The following is a 17,533-nucleotide window of genomic DNA, read 5'->3' as shown; positions in this document are numbered from 1 at the left end:
GGTTCCAGAGCAACATTCTCGACTAGTACATTCTATTTCTTGTGCTGCTTCTTTAAAAAGTCATTTTATTTTAGATACCTGTAGCTGAACACACAAGTGTCAGATGTAATTTTGGAAAAAGGAGGGAAAAACCTTTATAATTGCCGTGAACAGTTTCCACATTGATATGGGCATACTGATTTGCGGTAATAACCTCTAACTGATTTTTAAAAGCGTGGCAATTTTAATGTAGTATTTACCTTAGAAAATCTTCAAGTTGAGAAATCTGGCCTTTGTAGGATATCACAACCTTGAGGCCAGTTCAGACCTGGGTTTGGATCCTGGCTTTGTTGTAGAGTAGCTGGATGGGGCCCCAGACTGGTTACTTACCTCCCTCAGTGTCATTCTCTCTGTACGATGACCTTACTAATAGAATCCACTTCATATGGTGGCATATGGTGAACGCCTAGTAAATGCCAATTGTTCTGTTCTTGGCTGGGCAACTTTGGATGTCAAGTGATTTGAACCTAGCACCGTGTTTTAGAAATTTATGTTTCCCTTCTTCTCGTCTGTATAATCCTTTCACTCGTCACAAGAGGAAAGCAGTAAAGTTTATTGTACCGTACAGTGATGACTTTTGGAAATTAAGTCTAGTGTTTTAATTATTTTCAGTTTGAGAGACATGGCACTTTTCATGGACTTGGAGGGATTTACTTCGTGATTCTAATTCATCTCATAAAGGACTGCTGTTATCATGCAATTATGTATTCCTCAAAACTATTTTTTTTATTCATATTATTATTATTTAAATGTTGATGATTTAACTGAGGGATAACAAATTAATATTTTGGCAGAGGGCAAATTAATGACAGTCGATTTAAATACTCAGCAATTGTTTTAATTTTCTTATCTTCCTCCTGTCTTCTCAGAACTTGGAGTTGTACTAGTTTTAACTGCTGCATTAAAGAGAAAAAAAAAAGGGAAGTCTTTTTTGCTTTCCTGGTGTGTGTGTTTTGTTTCTCAGATGTCACAAGACCTAAAGACTAGCAACACTGATTCTAGGTTGTGAGACCAGGAAACTGCCCTTTCCCTCATTAAAAATCAGCTAGCTGTCTCAGATATCTTTTGGAAATAGACACATGGAAACATTCATATGTATAAAGATTTTTTTTAAATGAATGCATATTTATATTTAAATAATAAATCTTCTGAGTATGTGGTTAATAATCTTCTTAGGCTTATTGCCTTATATGGTGATTCTGACTGTTAGAAAAATACTGTTCCTGACTGTGTACAACAGGCTTACGCTCTATTAGCAGTTCAGACCAATTGTTACCTTACGCAATTCTTGAAATTCATCCAGATCTCCATAATGTGCTTCAGGTTGCAAACCATGTGGCTTGCTAATATCACTGCTCTATGTATTATCCCATATTATTTATTGGTGCCGTAATATGAATAATGTTTTTGTCCAGATATGACCATTTTGTTTAATGTTGACTAAGTGATGAATTACATTTGTAAACATGTTCTTTTAGTCTCAGATTAAAAAGCTATTGAAGAGCTTTATTCTGTATCTGATCTCACGGCCTTTTTGTTTGCTGTTGCTTACAGTAATGAGTCATTGATTTCTTTTCCCCATCCCTTTTATGGTACTGTTTTATAATGTATATTAAGAAGTTTCTTATTTTAAAATAGCAAACAGCCTCACCAAGTGCCTTCTAAATTTCTGAAGGAAACCTGCTTCTCAGGTGTAGCTGCCAATTATTTTTCCTTCTTTGTTTGTTAAAGAATAGACCTGTGGGTAGTTTCTAGAGATCATTAGGTTATTGAGTGATTGAATAAGAAACGAATTAGACTTAATCTATTTAAATATTTGTGCCCGCCCTCTCCTAGGAAAGAAAAATGTAACAAATTCCCCTTACGATGAGAATCTTGCTTTGCATTTGGAATATCTTTATTATAGATATAGGTAGCACCATTAATGATGATGATTTGCGGCAGAGTTAATAATGACTTTAGTATTTTGACACTATGGGTGGGTCCCACGTTCATGAGGCCAGATGACAGTGCTGGTAGTTGAAGGACCTTACTGGTTTTTGAATTTTGGGTCCATCCATCCTCTCTCACTTGTTTTCATTATAGAAGTTATTTCTTCTTGTGAATTCTTTTTTTTTTTTTTAAACACCTTTATTGGAGTATAATTGCTTTACAATGGTGTGTTAGTTTCTGCTGTGTAACAAAGTGAATCAGCTATACGTATACATGTACATATATATATATATGCTGTCGAAGTGAGCACGCCTCTTGTGATTTCTATACGCATAGTACATGAATACATTTTTGATATCAAGAAGTCCCTTTCAGCCCACAACTTGGACCCCCTGTCCCACCCTTCTGCCCAGAAGGGGGCGCATTTTGGCATGCGTCCCCGCTGTGGAGGCAGATAGCTTAGATTTGACTCTTAGGTCTGTGACCTAGTATCTTTGAGACATTTAACCAGTTATTTAACCTTTGGGCCTCAGTTTGCTCAACAATCATAGGATTGTTGTGAAAGCATTAGAGCAGGGCAGACCGTATGGCAAACACTCGTTATATACACAAGCAGTAACCACCGTGCGTTTTGGTCCATATCCTTTGTATACTTTCCTGGGCATTCATGTACTTGTATGTGAACACTTAACAGCTAGGTTGGGGGACATAAATGGGATTGCTCCCTACAAAATATTATGCGGGTTTTTTTTGTTTTTGTTTTTTTCATGACTGCTTAGTATTTTCATCACTTTTTAGTTGTCTGTTTTCTTCTAGTTATGATGCTTTTCAATTCTTTGGGTTGCTGGGAGGAGAAAATCATTTTAGGCACACTGTAGTAATCTTGCCATATCCATTCAAGTATTTATGTTTCTTTCCATTGGCTCAGTCTTTCAGAATGATGCTAAATAAAGGTTCTGTGGGCAGCATCCATCCTTGACTCTTTAAGTTAGGAATGGGAATGTTTCTAGTGTTTTATACTTAATCAACTGTTAGATTAAATCAGTTATTTTTCCTTTTTTTAAAATGAATAAGTTCACTTATTTATTTATTTATCTATCTGTCTTTGGCTGCGTTGGGTCTTCGTTGCTGCGTGCGGGCTTTCTCTAGTTGCGGCGAGCGGGGGCTACTCTTTGTTGCAGTGCACAGGCTTCTCATTGCGGTGGCTTCTCTTGTTGCGGAGCAAGGGCTCTAGGTGTGTGGGCTTCAGTAGTTGTGGCACGCAGGCTCAGTAGTTGTGGCTCGCGGGCTCTAGAGCGCAGGTTCAGTAGTTGTGGCGCACGGGCTTAGTTGCTCCGCGGGCATGTGGGATCTTCCCAGACCAGGGCTCAAACCCGTGTCCCCTAGCATTGACAGGTGGATTCTTAACCACTGTACCACCAGGGAGGTCCCCTAGTTTTCCATATTAAGTAAGTGCATGTGTGTGTCAGGGGAGGGGAACAAATCGTAACCCCCGCCACACACCACCATCCACCTTGATTTTACCTTTGGTTTCATGTAACACTGTATTATTGCTTTTACTCTTTGATTAATGATATCTGTTGAATCTACTATGTGCCAGGCACTGTGGTAGATACTGAAAATGAAACCGTGGAAAAGACAGATCCCTGCCTTGTACAAGCATCTGATCTAGCAAGTGTCAGAGGAGGAATGAAATCTTTGGTAATTCACTCCTGTGGTTTCCCTTTCTGCATGTCAATTAGATTAGAGGTCTGGGTCATCCCTAGAGAGGTACAAGTCAGGGCCAGAAACAGCGGGGAGCAGTGGCTGGTTGGAATGGGCTGGGAGGCAGGCTTCCTGGGGTGCATGTGAGCCCCTTGGGGGACTTCCGTGTAATCATGATGCTCCTTGTGCTTCCGATGATTTTGATTCACCCATGATGGGAACAGCAGAAAAAGTCAGCTGTCCCGGTCCTGCTACTTTTGACCTCTGTGCCCTGGGCCATCTTACGTAACTTCCAAACCTCAGTTTTCTCACCTGTAAAATGGGAATCACAGCATCTCCTTAAAGTTTGTTGTTGAGATTAGAGATGACGTATGTAAAACACCCAGTATCTGCCCAGTAAATATTTTCAGTTATTACTACTACTATCACTGTGGTTGAAAAGTTACAGTTGTTAATATTATTATTGCCATGATTACATTTTAATTTCTGTCAGGGCTAGACCTCACATTCCTTTTTTTTTTTTTTTTTTTTTTTTTTTTTTAAATTTATGGCTGCGTTGGGTCTTCGTTGCTCTGCGTGGGCTTTCTCTAGTTGCGGCGAGCGGGGGCTACTCTTTGTTGCGGTGCGCGGGCTTCTCACTGCAGTGGCTTCTCTTGTTGTGGAGCACGGGCTCTAAGCGCGCAGGCTTCCGTAGTTGTGGCTCGCAGGCTCTAGAGCGCAGGCTCAGTAGTTGTGGCGCACGGGCTTAGTTGCTCCGCGGCATGTGGGACCTTCCCAGTCCAGGGCTCGAACCGTGTTCTCAGCGTTGGCAGGCAGATTCTTTTTTTTTTTTTTTTTTTTTTTTTTTGCGGTACGCGGGCCTCTCACTGTTGTGGCCTCTCCCGTCGCGGAGCACAGGCTCAGCGGCCATGGCTCACGGGCCCAGCTGCTGCGCGGCATGTGGGATCTTCCCGGACCGGGGCACGAACCCGTGTCCCCTGCATCGGCAGGCGGACTCTCAACCGCTGCGCCACCAGGGAAGCCCGCAGGCAGATTCTTAACCACTGCGCCACCAGGGAAGCCCGACCCCACATTCTTGACCCCCTAGTTTGGTGCTTTTTCTCTGACCTTAACTTTATGTGTCATGGCTCTCTGTCTCTCTCCTGTTCTTGTTTATCCCATTACTGTGTGTAGTTAGAGGCTAGGGGGGTGCATGCTGTGTATTTTCAACAACTTCTTACTATCTGTCAAAGTACCAGTATGAAAAGGTGTCTGTTACTGCCCATGAAGACTCCACCTCTGGCTTGTAGTGTTTGGGAAGATGAAGTACTTTTCTTTAATAGTTGAGAGGTGTGTTTCCCTTTCCTAATGGATATTTAAAGCCAGTCGCCATGAAGCTATGTTGTGAAAGATGCGTGTTACACGGAAATAAATATTAGTGCACAAGGGAGCACAGTACTGTGATGCTCTGAGCGCCCAGAGCAGAGGCAGAAGAGCAAAGAGAAGCTTGGGGCCGTCGTGTACCCTGGGGGAGGGTCAAGATCACCTTCCAGGTTCTTTGAACACAGTGTAGCTCTACTTATTTAGTTCGTTTCCCAAGATTTATCTTGTGGCAAGAGTTCCATGAATTAGTTGGGTGATCTTGGGCAAGTTATTTAACATCTCTATGCCTTGGTTTCCTTATTTGTAAAATGAGGATAATCATAATAACTAGCTCATAGCTAGTGAAGATTAAAAGAAATAATTTTGGAAACACATCGTAGTGTCTGACTGTAAACTGAGTAAGCACTCAATAATAAATGTGAATTCTCTTTGTTACTAGCACCTGAAAATTTGCCACCCTTATCTTTGTTAGTGATTTTGAGAGTGATTAAGCCCATACCGAGTTATTTTTTATTTTAAATTTTCATTAGAGGCGACTGAAAGGTTTACATTTAAGGTCAAGTATTGATACTTTCCATTTATTGTTTTGTCTGCTTTGGCCAGTTAAAAGTGCTAAGACTTTAGTAATGACTAGAATAAGCAATATATATTGCAGAAAGCCTGTTCTGAAAATCGATATTTGATCAGAATAAAAACAGACAATTTCATTTGGTCAGGGCTAGTCTCCTTATCATCCAAAATATTTTACAAGACTGAGCAGAGAGCAGTGCATGTAATGAGTACCTGATAGAGTGAGTTTATTTTTTTTCCTTGTGTTCAAAGAACTGCCTGAAGCCTTCACTGCCCATCAAAGGCCCAACTCCAGAATGTCGCGTTGAAGCTGGGAGGATGGGGCACTACAATTAGTAACCCCCTCCTTGAACCACTTGGGGCAGGAGGAGGAGGAGTACCCCCAGAAGAAGTAAGGGTGCTGTTCCTGGAAGAGGGGAAGACGGCGGGCAGACAGAGAGCAGACCTTGTCTGAGGTCTGAGAACTTCTCTTCTTGGGAGGATTTGAGCTTTGCTGGTAATCGTGCACCTCTGACTTCCCCTCTCCTGTGTTCCATTACAAGCCTGTCTTATCTGCCTCTCCTATTTATGCATCTTTAGTTAGATATTGAAACATTGCTCTTTGCCTGCAGAAAAATAGAAGAAACAAGACACAACCACCATCGCAAAAATTTCCATGGTTCCCCTGCTGAAGACAGATTCTCTGGCCTGTGAATCATCTGTGTAGACCTTTCTCTCCCTGTAAGGTCACCTGGTTTTCTCTGATTTGATCCTTTAGGTGACTCTTTAAAATTTCAGAGGGAAACTCTGTCAGTTTTGGGAGCTGGGAGGGGGTGAGTATCTTGGTATCATGCTTCACTGATGCCTAGAGGACGCATATCATTTTACTTTAAGATAATTTCCTTGAGCTGTAGTCTCAGAGATTGAATTCTTGAAGGAAATAATGGGAACATTTTAAAGACTCTTGTTATGTGGTAGACAGTTCATCCAAAAGGGAAATACCAACTTTTATTCCTACAAAGTAATACATGAGACCGTTTATATCTAATGCCTAGAAGAGGGCCTGGCGGCAATACATATTTATTGATGAATTAATAAGTAAACGTATTAATGAGGCTACTACCTAGTTCGTGGTACTGTTCTTCCATGAGTTATCATTAAACTTTTTTCCCTGGATTTTTAATATTGTATTGTAGCCTTCCTATACTTACCACTTAAACAGCAGTCCTCTGCCCCTGTAACTCCTTGAACCTCAACACTACTTTTTGTGTTTGTTTAAAACACTTCTTCGAATTGATCTCCTATTGCTGCTGTAACAAGTTATCAGAAATTTAGTGGCTTAAAACGGCACAGATTTATTCTCTTATGGTCCTGGAGGTTGTGATCTTACTGGGCTCTGATCAAAGGGTCAGTTGGGCCGCGTTCCTTCCACAGGCTCTGGGGGGAATCTGTTTCCTTGCATTTCCGGCTTCTAGAGATCACCTGCATTCCTTGGCTTGTGTCCCCTTGCTACATCTTCAAAGTCAACAGCGTGGCATCTTCAAATCTCTCCCTGCCCCCACTCCTGTTTCCGTTGTCGCACGTCCTCCTCTGACTCTCCTGCCTTCCCTTTTCCCATACAAGCTCCACTGTGATTACACTGGGCCCGCCCAAGTAATGCAGGGCAGTCGCCTCTTCTCAAGACCCATGTCTCAATCACAGCTACCACACAGCGTCCCCTTTTGTCACCTACAGTAACGTCTTCACAGGTCCTGAGATGAGGATATGTGCACATCTTTGCGGTGGGGGAGGGAGATGATTCTGCCTACCGTGTACCTATTTCTCCTTATTTCTCCTTTTGTTTGTTTAATTCCATTTTTTTCTCCCGTCTCTCTCTCTCTCTCTCTCTCTCTCTCTCTCTCTCTCTCTCTCTCTTTTTTTTTTTTTTTGCAGCTTCTGGGATCTTAGTTCCCCAACTAGAATTGGAACCCAAGCCCCGGCAGTGAAAGCACCGAGTCCTAACCACTGGACCGCCAGGGAATTCCCTGTGCCTCTCAGTTTTGAAATTTAATTCATTCCTCACAATTTTTCTTGAAAGCCGCCGTCTAAAAGAAACATCTGATAATTCCCTTCACTCCCCTCTCTGTGCTCCTGTTAAATGTTGTTGACTTTCTGCAATAATTTTCGTTTTCTTTTTTTATGCATCCAAGTTATTTATGTACATGTATGTCTGTCCCACTTAACTGCCATCTCGTGGAAGGCAGGGGCCTATATGTAGTTCATATCTTGAGCTGCTAAATTACCTCAAATTTTTGCCTTGAAGTTGTTTTAAAATAATATTTATTAAATTCCACTCTACAGTTATTGGTTGCCTTAAAGAAAGGGAGTTTAATATTTTTAGACATCTGTTGACAGGATGATAGTGCGTTTCAACTTCCCTGTTTGAAGTCATGATGTCCTTTTGACAGTTACTTGAATTAATTTGTAGGATAGCGTCTGGCAAATGGAAGCCATCCTCTAATAATTTTCTAAAAATTACCTAGAGCAGAGAGCAGTGTCAGGGCTCTGGGTGGTGGGGTATGAAGGCATCTGTGCATGGTTGTCTGTCTGTATGCCTCTTGAACGTGTCTGATGGGGTTTACCCTGGAGCTGGTGTTTAGAGTGACGTAAGCAGGGGCCCTTCCTCATTTTTGATAATTAGTGGAATCTAGAAAAGACCTCTTGGTAAAACCACTTAAAATATGAACTAAAAAAAAAGGTGGGCTTCCCTGGTGGCGCAGCGGTTGAGAGTCCGCCTGCCGATGCAGGGGACACGGGTTCGTGCCCCGGTCCGGGAGGATCCCACGTGCCGCGGAGCGGCTGGGCCCGTGAGCCGTGGCCGCTGAGCCTGCGCGTCCGGAGCCTGTGCTCCGCAACGGGAGAGGCCACGACAGTGAGAGGCCCGCGTACCGCAAAAAAAAAAAAAAAATCAGCACCGAGCCTGCCAATTCCTCCCTCCCCACCACTCCAGTATCCTCAGGAAACAGTGGCCTCATTGGGCAGGCTGTTTGATATTCAGAAAGGAGTGGACTTTGCACTTTGGGAATCTGGCCGGGATTGGAAAATACTTGTAGGTTGAAAATAGATTTTGAAATGTGTAACTGTTTATGGGCATAATTAAAATTTTATATCTTAAGACTCAGTCTTTTAGCAGCGTTTCCCCCTGGTGTTCTTAATTCACTTAATTCCTAATAATTACATATTGAGGCCACAACTGCAGTGGGTAGACTGCAGGCCCGTGTGTCTTCAAGCTAGTATCTCATCGCCTATGAGATGTGGAAGTGCCGGGGCCTTCCCTCAGTCACTTTCCTCCCCACACCTTCAGAACAGCTTGTTGCTTTATGACTGACTGCCTTTTCTGCTTTTCCCTCTAAGAGGGTGAACTTTTTGAGAACAAGGGCCAGATCTTTAAAATTTTTATTTCCTCAATGCCTGGCATATCCTGGGTGCTTAATAAGTGTTTCTGAAAGTGAATTCTCTCTTTCCCAAGACTTGTTTTCTAGCACCTTTCTGCCCCAAACCAGTGGTCAATATCTGGATGTGTTAAAAAGAAGTCTTTTCCTTTATGTAGTTTTTGCTATGCATTTCTAGGCCAAGCAGAGCTTATTACTTACGTTGGGTGAGTCAGTTATTCTTCTGTAGCGCGTTTTCATTTTGTTTGATGATGCAGAGGGAAAGAAAACTTTGTAAATGTAGATATAATGCACATTACTGACCGATGAATTTATTAAAAACTGATGGCAGTATTTTTAAAATAAATCCTTTGGTTCTCTTTAATATTCTAAATCTAAGCACGCGGCACTTCACTGCATTGACTTTTATATTTTTTGCTTTTCCCAGGATTGGATTGAATCCAGGCAGGAATTCCTCCCAGTTTGCTTTCTTTTTTAAATGTTATGTTCAACCTTTATACATTGTAATTGAATTACTTCTCTTGTTCTAAACTAAGAGACTCAGAGCTCCTTTTGAGATATCTGCCCCAGATAACATTTCTTTAAGTCGGCATGTGTTTAATCCAACTTAGGGTAGGATGGCTAAAAATCTTGGAATAAACTGATTTTCATGATCTGAATTGTCTGCTGAGGGTATCTAAAAGCTGATCAGGGATTCTTGGATGTCTTCTCAGGGTCCTCAAACCTTCTGAAGTGTTGTGCTATAAAGTACATGTGTGTGTATATGTGTGTGTTTTTCCTGAGAGTGTGCACCTAGCTATCATAATCTTAATTGAGCTTACGGATTCTAAAAAGTTAAGAGCGTCTCACACAGCGTATGAATGCCAGTACTGTGATTGTCTGGTTCTTTTGGCATAGTGTTTATACAACTGGGCTGATGTTAAAAACGAGCAGCCGATGTTCAGTGTTTGGCGTAGCTCCCCCGCGGGGAAAGGTGCGGTTGTATAGAGGGACAATCCCCCTGCTTACTTAACACCCCCTCTCCCCCCGCAGTTCATGTCACTTGGGTCCCCGTGGCCTTTCTCTGACTCTTCTGGTCCCCAGTCTGTGGTCCGCGTCTGTAGGCCAGGGCAGCTACAGCTGATGGTTTTGGTGGCAGTGCTGAGCCCTACCGAGATCCAGGGTACCGTCATCTGTTAACTGGGTCTGCTTGGAACGCTTGTTCCTTTCTATGCCTGGCTGTCCGCCTTCATGCTTGTTGTTTCTGAGGCCGTGAGTTTTGATCAGCATCCCGGCCACTTCGTTCCTTCCAACTCCTCCTTGGACTGGGAGACCCGCTAGCCTGGCCTGTTAGGATTATGCGTTGACGGAGGCGGTGAGTGAGGACCCAAGGGGCTCAGAGGTGGAGCGGCGTCCCTGGGCTTTGTAACAGCTGTCCTGGATCTTCAGTGGTCGGTCTCCTTTTCTGTTTCCTTTGAAACTGAGCTCTGGAGGCTCGATGGGGGGGCTGCCTTATTACGATCCTGCGTTAAGTGAAAGCGTATACAAGGAAACCCTTAATTTTCTTGGAACTGTCACAGATTCGGCTGTTCTAAGTAAGGGATTTCCTTCCCGATGACTGACGTGTTCTACTCTTTACACCTCAGTTCAAGTAGATTCGGGGACACTTTGTCCAACAAATGTAAGACAATGTAAGAAGCAAGCTTCAAACTTCAGATGTCCTGAGTCTCGCGCATCAGGTGACTGTTTCATGTGACGTGGCTGGTACCCGTTTCTGTTGGTCGTTAGGCTGCCCCCAGCGATGAAGCGGTGGTGACGCTGCTGTGCGAATGGGCCGTGAGCTGTAAGAGATCAGGCAAGCACAGGGCCATGGCTGTGGCAAAGCTCTTGGAGAAGAGGCAAGCGGAAATCGAGGCAGAGGTAGGTTGGGTTTTCCTTCTCCTTGTCGATGCCGTTGTTTACAAATACTGCTTTGGGCAGGAGTCTGTTTCTTATTCTCATTATGCCTTTTTTTTTTTTTTTTTTCCCTTTTGAAGGGAAAAGGAAGAATACACAAATTCACATAAGGACTCCATAGTAGGATCCCTCTAAGTCGATGCAGCCAATAATTTATATTGTGGACTACCTTAAAGTAAAACTTCAACATCTGATTTACAATGGAAATCTCCCCGTGTGAGGTTCAGGCACACACACCTACGTAGATGTCTGTACACTTGGTATTACATCCATTTGTGTGTATGGACACACGGGTAGTGGATCTGGAAATACTTTCTTGGGGCGGTCCTGACTGCGAGGTTACAGATGCCAGTTTGTTCTCGTGTTGGAGATTGCGCTCTGGCCCCGGAGAGAGCGGTTGAAGCCCCCGGAGCAGATTGGAAGGGGACGAGCAAAGCTAACCTCGTCGGCATTAGCTTTGTGGAAGGAAAGCTTCCAGGTGCGAGCCTTCCTTTCTGCCTGCGGGGCCTGGCGGGGGCAGCTCTGGAGGAGGCCTGTGTGTGACCTGACCAGCCTTTGTCACCTCTGCCCTGGACAGCTGGGACCGCAGGACCTCCTGCCTAGTGTCTCCCTCCCTCCCGTGTGCCCCACCATACCCAACCCAGCAGCCGGAGTCGCCTTTTCAAAACGGACACAGATCACATCGTCCCCTTCCTGAAACTCCCAGTGGTTCCTTCCCGTGACCCACAGAGCCTCACAGGAGCCCCGCAGCTGCCCTAACCCCCTCCTCCCGGACCTCCCTCCGCTGGGTGACGCACAGCCCCAGCCGCTCTGGGCTTCCTTGTCCCCCCACACACGGTGCCCCCCTCTTTACACGGCCATTCCTGTTCCCGGGGGTGTCGCTTCCTGTCTGGCGTTCCTGGCTCAACATGGGTCACCTCCTCAGGAAGCTCCTCCATCCCCACCTTGTCTACAGGTAACGGCACCCACCCCTCGGCCCCTCTTTCTCAGGCCGCTGTTTTACCTTCCTCGTTGGCTTCTCAGTTCGTGCCTGGTGCCCTCTTACTGCCTTCTTATTTAATGCCTATGAGAGTGAGCTTGACAAATACAAAAGGCCGTGTCGTGGAAATTGGGGCTTAAGGATATTGATGCTAAGGTGTAAACCACATGGCCCCTTTTACAATGGCCAGATTAGGAAAAGCGTTTCATTGCTTTTTTCCTATGTCTTTATGCAGAGAATATATTCTGCAGCGAATTGCAACGATTAAACTTCAGTAACTAAAGTTGAATTCCTCAAATTTCATTGCTCCTTCTGGATTGTTTTTATTGTGTCTTCCCCTACCCGCTTGTGTATCCCAGAACACCGCCCACACCCCCACCACTCACACACACACGCACTCACACACACACACACACAGTCACACACTAACGCACTCACACTCAGAAGAGGTTCACATATAGATGACAGTAATTTTAAATAGGTGTAAATGTATTCATAGCTAAAAATGTATTCTCTCTGAAATGTTTAAGATAATTGATTGCTATTAATCAGTTTTCAAAATTTGACCTTTATAAAGAGAGGATGGATTGAATAAATCATATCTAAGTATAATAATATTTTAATATTAAAATAGATAATGAAAATGGGAAGAATCAAAGGGATATCGAAAAGAGTAGAAAATGAGGTTCTGATTGCTTCTAAACTGTTTCTTTACCAGTCTTCCAACAAGTCCTGACCTTAAGAATGTAGAAGTTAAACAGCTTCTCTAGATGTGTTTCATGAACTGTGGAGATTGCAGGAGGTTCTGAGAGAGCTTCTTGATGTGAAGGGTGATGAGTGAAAGAATCTTATTAGAAGAATAATGTTCGTTTTCTCATTTGATACCACACTTCCTCACCATACTTGTAAATTCACTGCTTGACAAAAACAAACACAAAAGAATCAAACGCAATAATACATGCCCAGATATTTCTCAGAGGGAATACCATTAAACATGAACTATTTAAAACTGAAGACAACCTCAAATTATTTTTAGCAGTCTTGCATAGGGGTAATGAGTAGTTTATTGTACATCATTATTATTGTATTATTATTATTACACATTCAATGGATATTCATACTGTGCTGTGCAGAGTATATAATTCACATGAATAATGTTTTTCACAGGGGTTCTTTGAAATCATTTGAATTGTTCGGGGGCAGTTTCCCTCAACTTTTAGAAATTATATTCACTTATGATGCATGGCCCTCAAATAAATACAGAAATCTCAATTAATTTTGCCTGTTTTATCCAAGAACATAAATGTTAATAAAAAACTAACACATTTCAAACTTGTCCTCTATAATTAACTTTGCCTGTTTATTTTTAATCTTAGAGATGTGGTGAATCAGAGGTCTTAGACGAGAAGGAGTCCATTTCTTCAGCCTCTCTTGCTGGATCTAGTTTGCCTGTTTTCCAGAATGTTCTGCTAAGGTTTTTAGATACACAGGCCCCCTCGTTGTGTAAGTAAAGCTCTTTGCTTTTAGATCTTAAGTAAGGGGATTGACCTTTTTTTGGAATTGATCAGAAAGGGGAGAAAACCCTCCCCCCCTCCCTTATCTGTAATCTTATCAAAAGTTCTTTATACTGAATATAATGCATAGTTTACCACGCAAAATTCTGTAGCCTATTTTCAATGGAGACTTTTACGCGATTTTAGAATCAGGCAATCTTGAAAGACTTAAAAATTTCCAGAGTTTTAATAGTTAAAACAGTAAGTCAGCTCATTCCCTTGTGTTTGGTAGACTAATTTTCCCTTTCCAGGTCTTTTTTACCAAAAGAGAGGGGCTAAGGTCCTGTGATGTTTATTATATATATATTGTGATTATGAACTTTCTCTTTTTGCACTATTTTCTAAATTGCTGCTTTTCTAACTTCTGACATTAAAAGGGGGAAAAAAATAAAACAAAAGTATCTTATAAGCAGGTCTCTGAAACAAGGAACTAGTTTGTAAAGATGGTTGGCTGCTTGCCTACTCTCTTGGATGTTCGTGTCCTATCATGTTCTTTTTGTGTCTTTATTCCATTGTTGGTGGGGAGAGGGGGATTTGGGGAATAAACAACCACCCAGTGGGTTCATACTGTAGGTGGAAACTTTAAAGGAATCATTTGTGTGAGCTAAGTGGGCTTGACCTTATTCTGAGGTTTTCATCTGACAAAGGACAGCAGGGAGGGTCTCAGGATAGATGGTGATGGAAAAACAGAAAAATGGCAAAAAGTGACAAATGACAGGAGAGAACAGAGTGGAAGGTAGAGAAAGGAACCAGCTGTGGAGAAGAAAGAGGTAAAGCAGCAAGAAACAGTACTGCTTCCTGTTCCTCGGAGGAGGGCCTCGTTTAGGGTTGAGTGACACCTGGGGGGCGGGGAGGTTCTTTTAGTTACCTGGTGGCTGTTCTAGGCTAGAGGGAGAACAAGAGCCCCAGCCAAGCTGGTGGTCGGAATTTCGGGAGCAGTGTTGAAGGCTGGAGAAGGGAGCAGAGAAACGAAAGGACAGGAGAGATTCTGGAGAGGGGAAAATACGCGGTCAGGGAGGGAAGTCAGCAGCTCTGACTTACCTTGTGTCCTGGGGGAGACAGACATTTGAGCTTTGCTCCCCTCATCGTGTCCGCGTTCCTGTTGGCAAAGAAATTTGGGAAGGACTTCCTCCTCCTGTGCCTTGCTTGCTCTGGATCTACTTACTGCTCTATGAGAGGAAGCTCTTCCACTTCTCTGAATCGAGCTTGCTCATCGTTGGCTTTGGAGATGGGCGAGAGCGTACATTTAGGCTTAAGGTTTAGGGCACTGAGGATAGTATTCTCTGGATCCAGCTGTTGTCTGTATTGGTGTTTGTGAATGTGATGGTACCAGGGACTGAGCTTTGCAGGTTTAGTCTCGGTACTTCAGTCATTTTCTAACCTTCTCTCAAAGGTGCAGATGCAGAGTTTCACAGCTGCGATATTAAAAGTCACAATGTGAGTGAAATAGACTGGCTATGAATTTAAAAAGATGGCACAGCTCCATCTTGGGGCCCTTTTTATTCCATTATCCCTTTTTCTTTTCAGTGGATCCCACTCACTAGTTTTCTCCAGTACCATCGGAATTATGGTTCTATTGTGAAGTCTCCTTTGAAAAAGTGCAAACCACTCTCCCCCAAAACACGGATACACTCTAGGTAGGACAAACAGTCATGAGTCATGAATCATGAGCAGTTATATAATATTAAAACCAGAGGAAAGCAGTCTAGCCCTGCCTTTTTTTTTTTTTCTTACCTGAAATTTTGTGTGTTTGCATGATTACTTAAATCATCACTCATTTGCCAGGAACCACTACCTTTAATCTAGATGGTGCTTAGAACACTGGATACTATTGATACTTTTCAGTTACAGTGGGACAATCAAAACTGGTGTGTCACAGCAAAGGAAACCATAAACAAGAGAAAAGACAGCCCTCAGAATGGGAGAAAATATTTGCAAACGAAGCAACTGACAAAGGATTAATCCCCAAAATATACAAGCAGCTCATGCAGCTCAATATCAAAGAAACAAACAACCCAATCCAAAAATGGGCAGAAGACCTACAGAGACATTTCTCCAAAGAAGATATAGAGATTGCCAACAAACACATGAAAGAATGCTCAACATCATTAATCATTAGAGAAATGCAAATCAAAACTACAGTGAGGTATCACCTCACTCCAGTCAGAATGGCCATCATCAAAAAAATCTACAAACAGTACATGCTGGAGAGGGTGTGGAGAAAAGGGAACCCTCTTGCACTGCTGGTGGGAATGTAAATTGATACAGCCACTATAGAGAACAGTATGGAGGTTCCTTAAAAAACTAAAAGTAGAACTACCATGTGACCCAGCAATCCCACTACTGGGCATATACCCTGAGAAAACCATAATTCAAAAAGAGTCATGTACCACAATGTTCACTGTAGCACTATTTACAATAGCCAGGACACGGAAGCAACCTAAGTGTCCATCAACAGATGAATGGATAAAGAAATGCAGCACATATATACAATGGAATATTGCTCGGCCATAAAAAGAAACGAAACTGAGTTATTTGTAATGAGGTGGATGGACCTAGAGTCTGTCATACAGAGTGAAGTAAGTCAGAAGGAGAAAAACAAATACCGTATGCTAACACATATATATGGAATCTTAAAAAAAAAAAGGTTCTGAAGAACCTAGAGGCAGGACAGGAATAAAGATGCAGATGTAGAGAATGGACTTGAGGACGCGGGGAGGGGGAAGTATAAGCTGGGACGAAGTGAGAGAGTGACATGGACATATAGACACTACCAAACGTAAACTTGATAGCTAGTGGGAAGCAGCCGCATAGCACAGGGAGATCAGCTCGGTGCTTTGTGACCACCTAGAGGGGTGGGAGAGGGAGGGTGGGAGGGAGGTTCAAGAGGGAGGAGGGGATATAGGGATATACATATATACACATATACACATATAGCTGATTCTCTTTGTTATATAGCAGCAACTAACACCACAATGTAAAGCGATGATACTCCAATAAAGATGTTAAAAAGTAAAACAATAAAAATTTAAAACAAACAAAAAAAACCAGAAAAAAAACCTGGTGTGCCAGTTCTGTGCAAAAAGCTAGAGCCTCATAATTTTCCAATAAATCCCTTATTTTGTTTAAAAGAAAAAAAAGAGAAACGTTGTGAAAATATTGTTAAGATTAGTCGGTTTTTTGTTGTCGTTGTTGTTGTTGTTTTTTCCCCCTACCCAGTTGAGGAAACTGATTCTTGCTTGAATTTGTTTCTTTACAGCAGATCCAAACAGTGAATGTGAGAAGGTGGAATTTGTGAACCTGGTGCTGCTCTTCTGTGAGTTCATCCGGCACGACGTCTTCTCCCATGACGCCTACATGTGCACCCTCATCTCTCGAGGGGACCTGTCCATCACCGCCTCCACTCGGCCCCGGTCGCCAGCGGGAGAAAATGCAGGCGAGCACTATCCGAAGGACCATGACGTGAAAATGGAGGTATGGCCCTGGGAGGGGTGCTCCACCCCCCCCCAGAAACCAAACTCTGCTGGGGAACCGCTCTCAGAGGCATTACGTGGTGGTGGGAAGGTGATCGTTTCCAGCTGTCCTCTCTTGTTTCAAAGCTCATTTGTTTCTCTCTGCTTCTCACTCACACACACAAAACGTGGACTGCAGTTTATATCTCCTAGAATTTTCTTTTGGATTTGCTAAAACTAGTAATGAACAGATTTGACAGGCTATCACAGTTTTCATTGGATTGGAACTATATTCTTCCAATTTTACGTATTTCTAACCTCCAGTTTTCCTTGAATGTTGAGCCTCAAAAACTGGACTTGTTTTGGCCCTAACATCCTGTCTGTTTTTATTCTAAGGAGCATCTTTTCTCCAATGTATCATTCATTACTTGTATCACTCCTCTATACGTACGTTTTAGTCGTAACACATCGTATTTTCATTTCAATTAATTAAAAATTTAATCTCTCTCTCTCAAATGTTGCAGAATTGCTCTTTTTAACAAATTACTTTATACTGTGGGTACGGCTTTATAATTTCCTGCCAATTTCTTGTATTTT

General features: G+C 42.7%; 1 protein-coding gene across 12 annotated transcripts in view; it reads left to right on the top strand.

Annotated features, from left to right (window-relative positions):
* The window catches only part of MED12L (mediator complex subunit 12L), a 324,289-nt gene that overhangs the window by 79,078 nt on the left and 227,678 nt on the right, over window positions 1-17,533 (top strand). For 11 of the 12 annotated variants that reach the window (XM_067033573.1, XM_067033579.1, XM_067033576.1 and 8 more), the window contains 3 exons: window positions 10,785-10,916; window positions 13,308-13,434; window positions 16,744-16,958. In XM_067033573.1, the coding sequence (XP_066889674.1) occupies window positions 10,785-10,916; window positions 13,308-13,434; window positions 16,744-16,958 (474 nt within the window). The remainder of the gene's footprint in view (window positions 1-10,784; window positions 10,917-13,307; window positions 13,435-16,743; window positions 16,959-17,533) is intronic. The other variant, XM_067033581.1, reaches the window with a different exon arrangement.

The sequence above is a fragment of the Kogia breviceps genome, chromosome 5 (assembly GCF_026419965.1).
Source record: "Kogia breviceps isolate mKogBre1 chromosome 5, mKogBre1 haplotype 1, whole genome shotgun sequence".
Classification (NCBI taxonomy): Eukaryota; Metazoa; Chordata; class Mammalia; order Artiodactyla; family Physeteridae; genus Kogia; species Kogia breviceps.
Note: the sequence above shows the minus strand (reverse complement) of the source record. Positions and strands in the feature narration are given on the sequence as shown.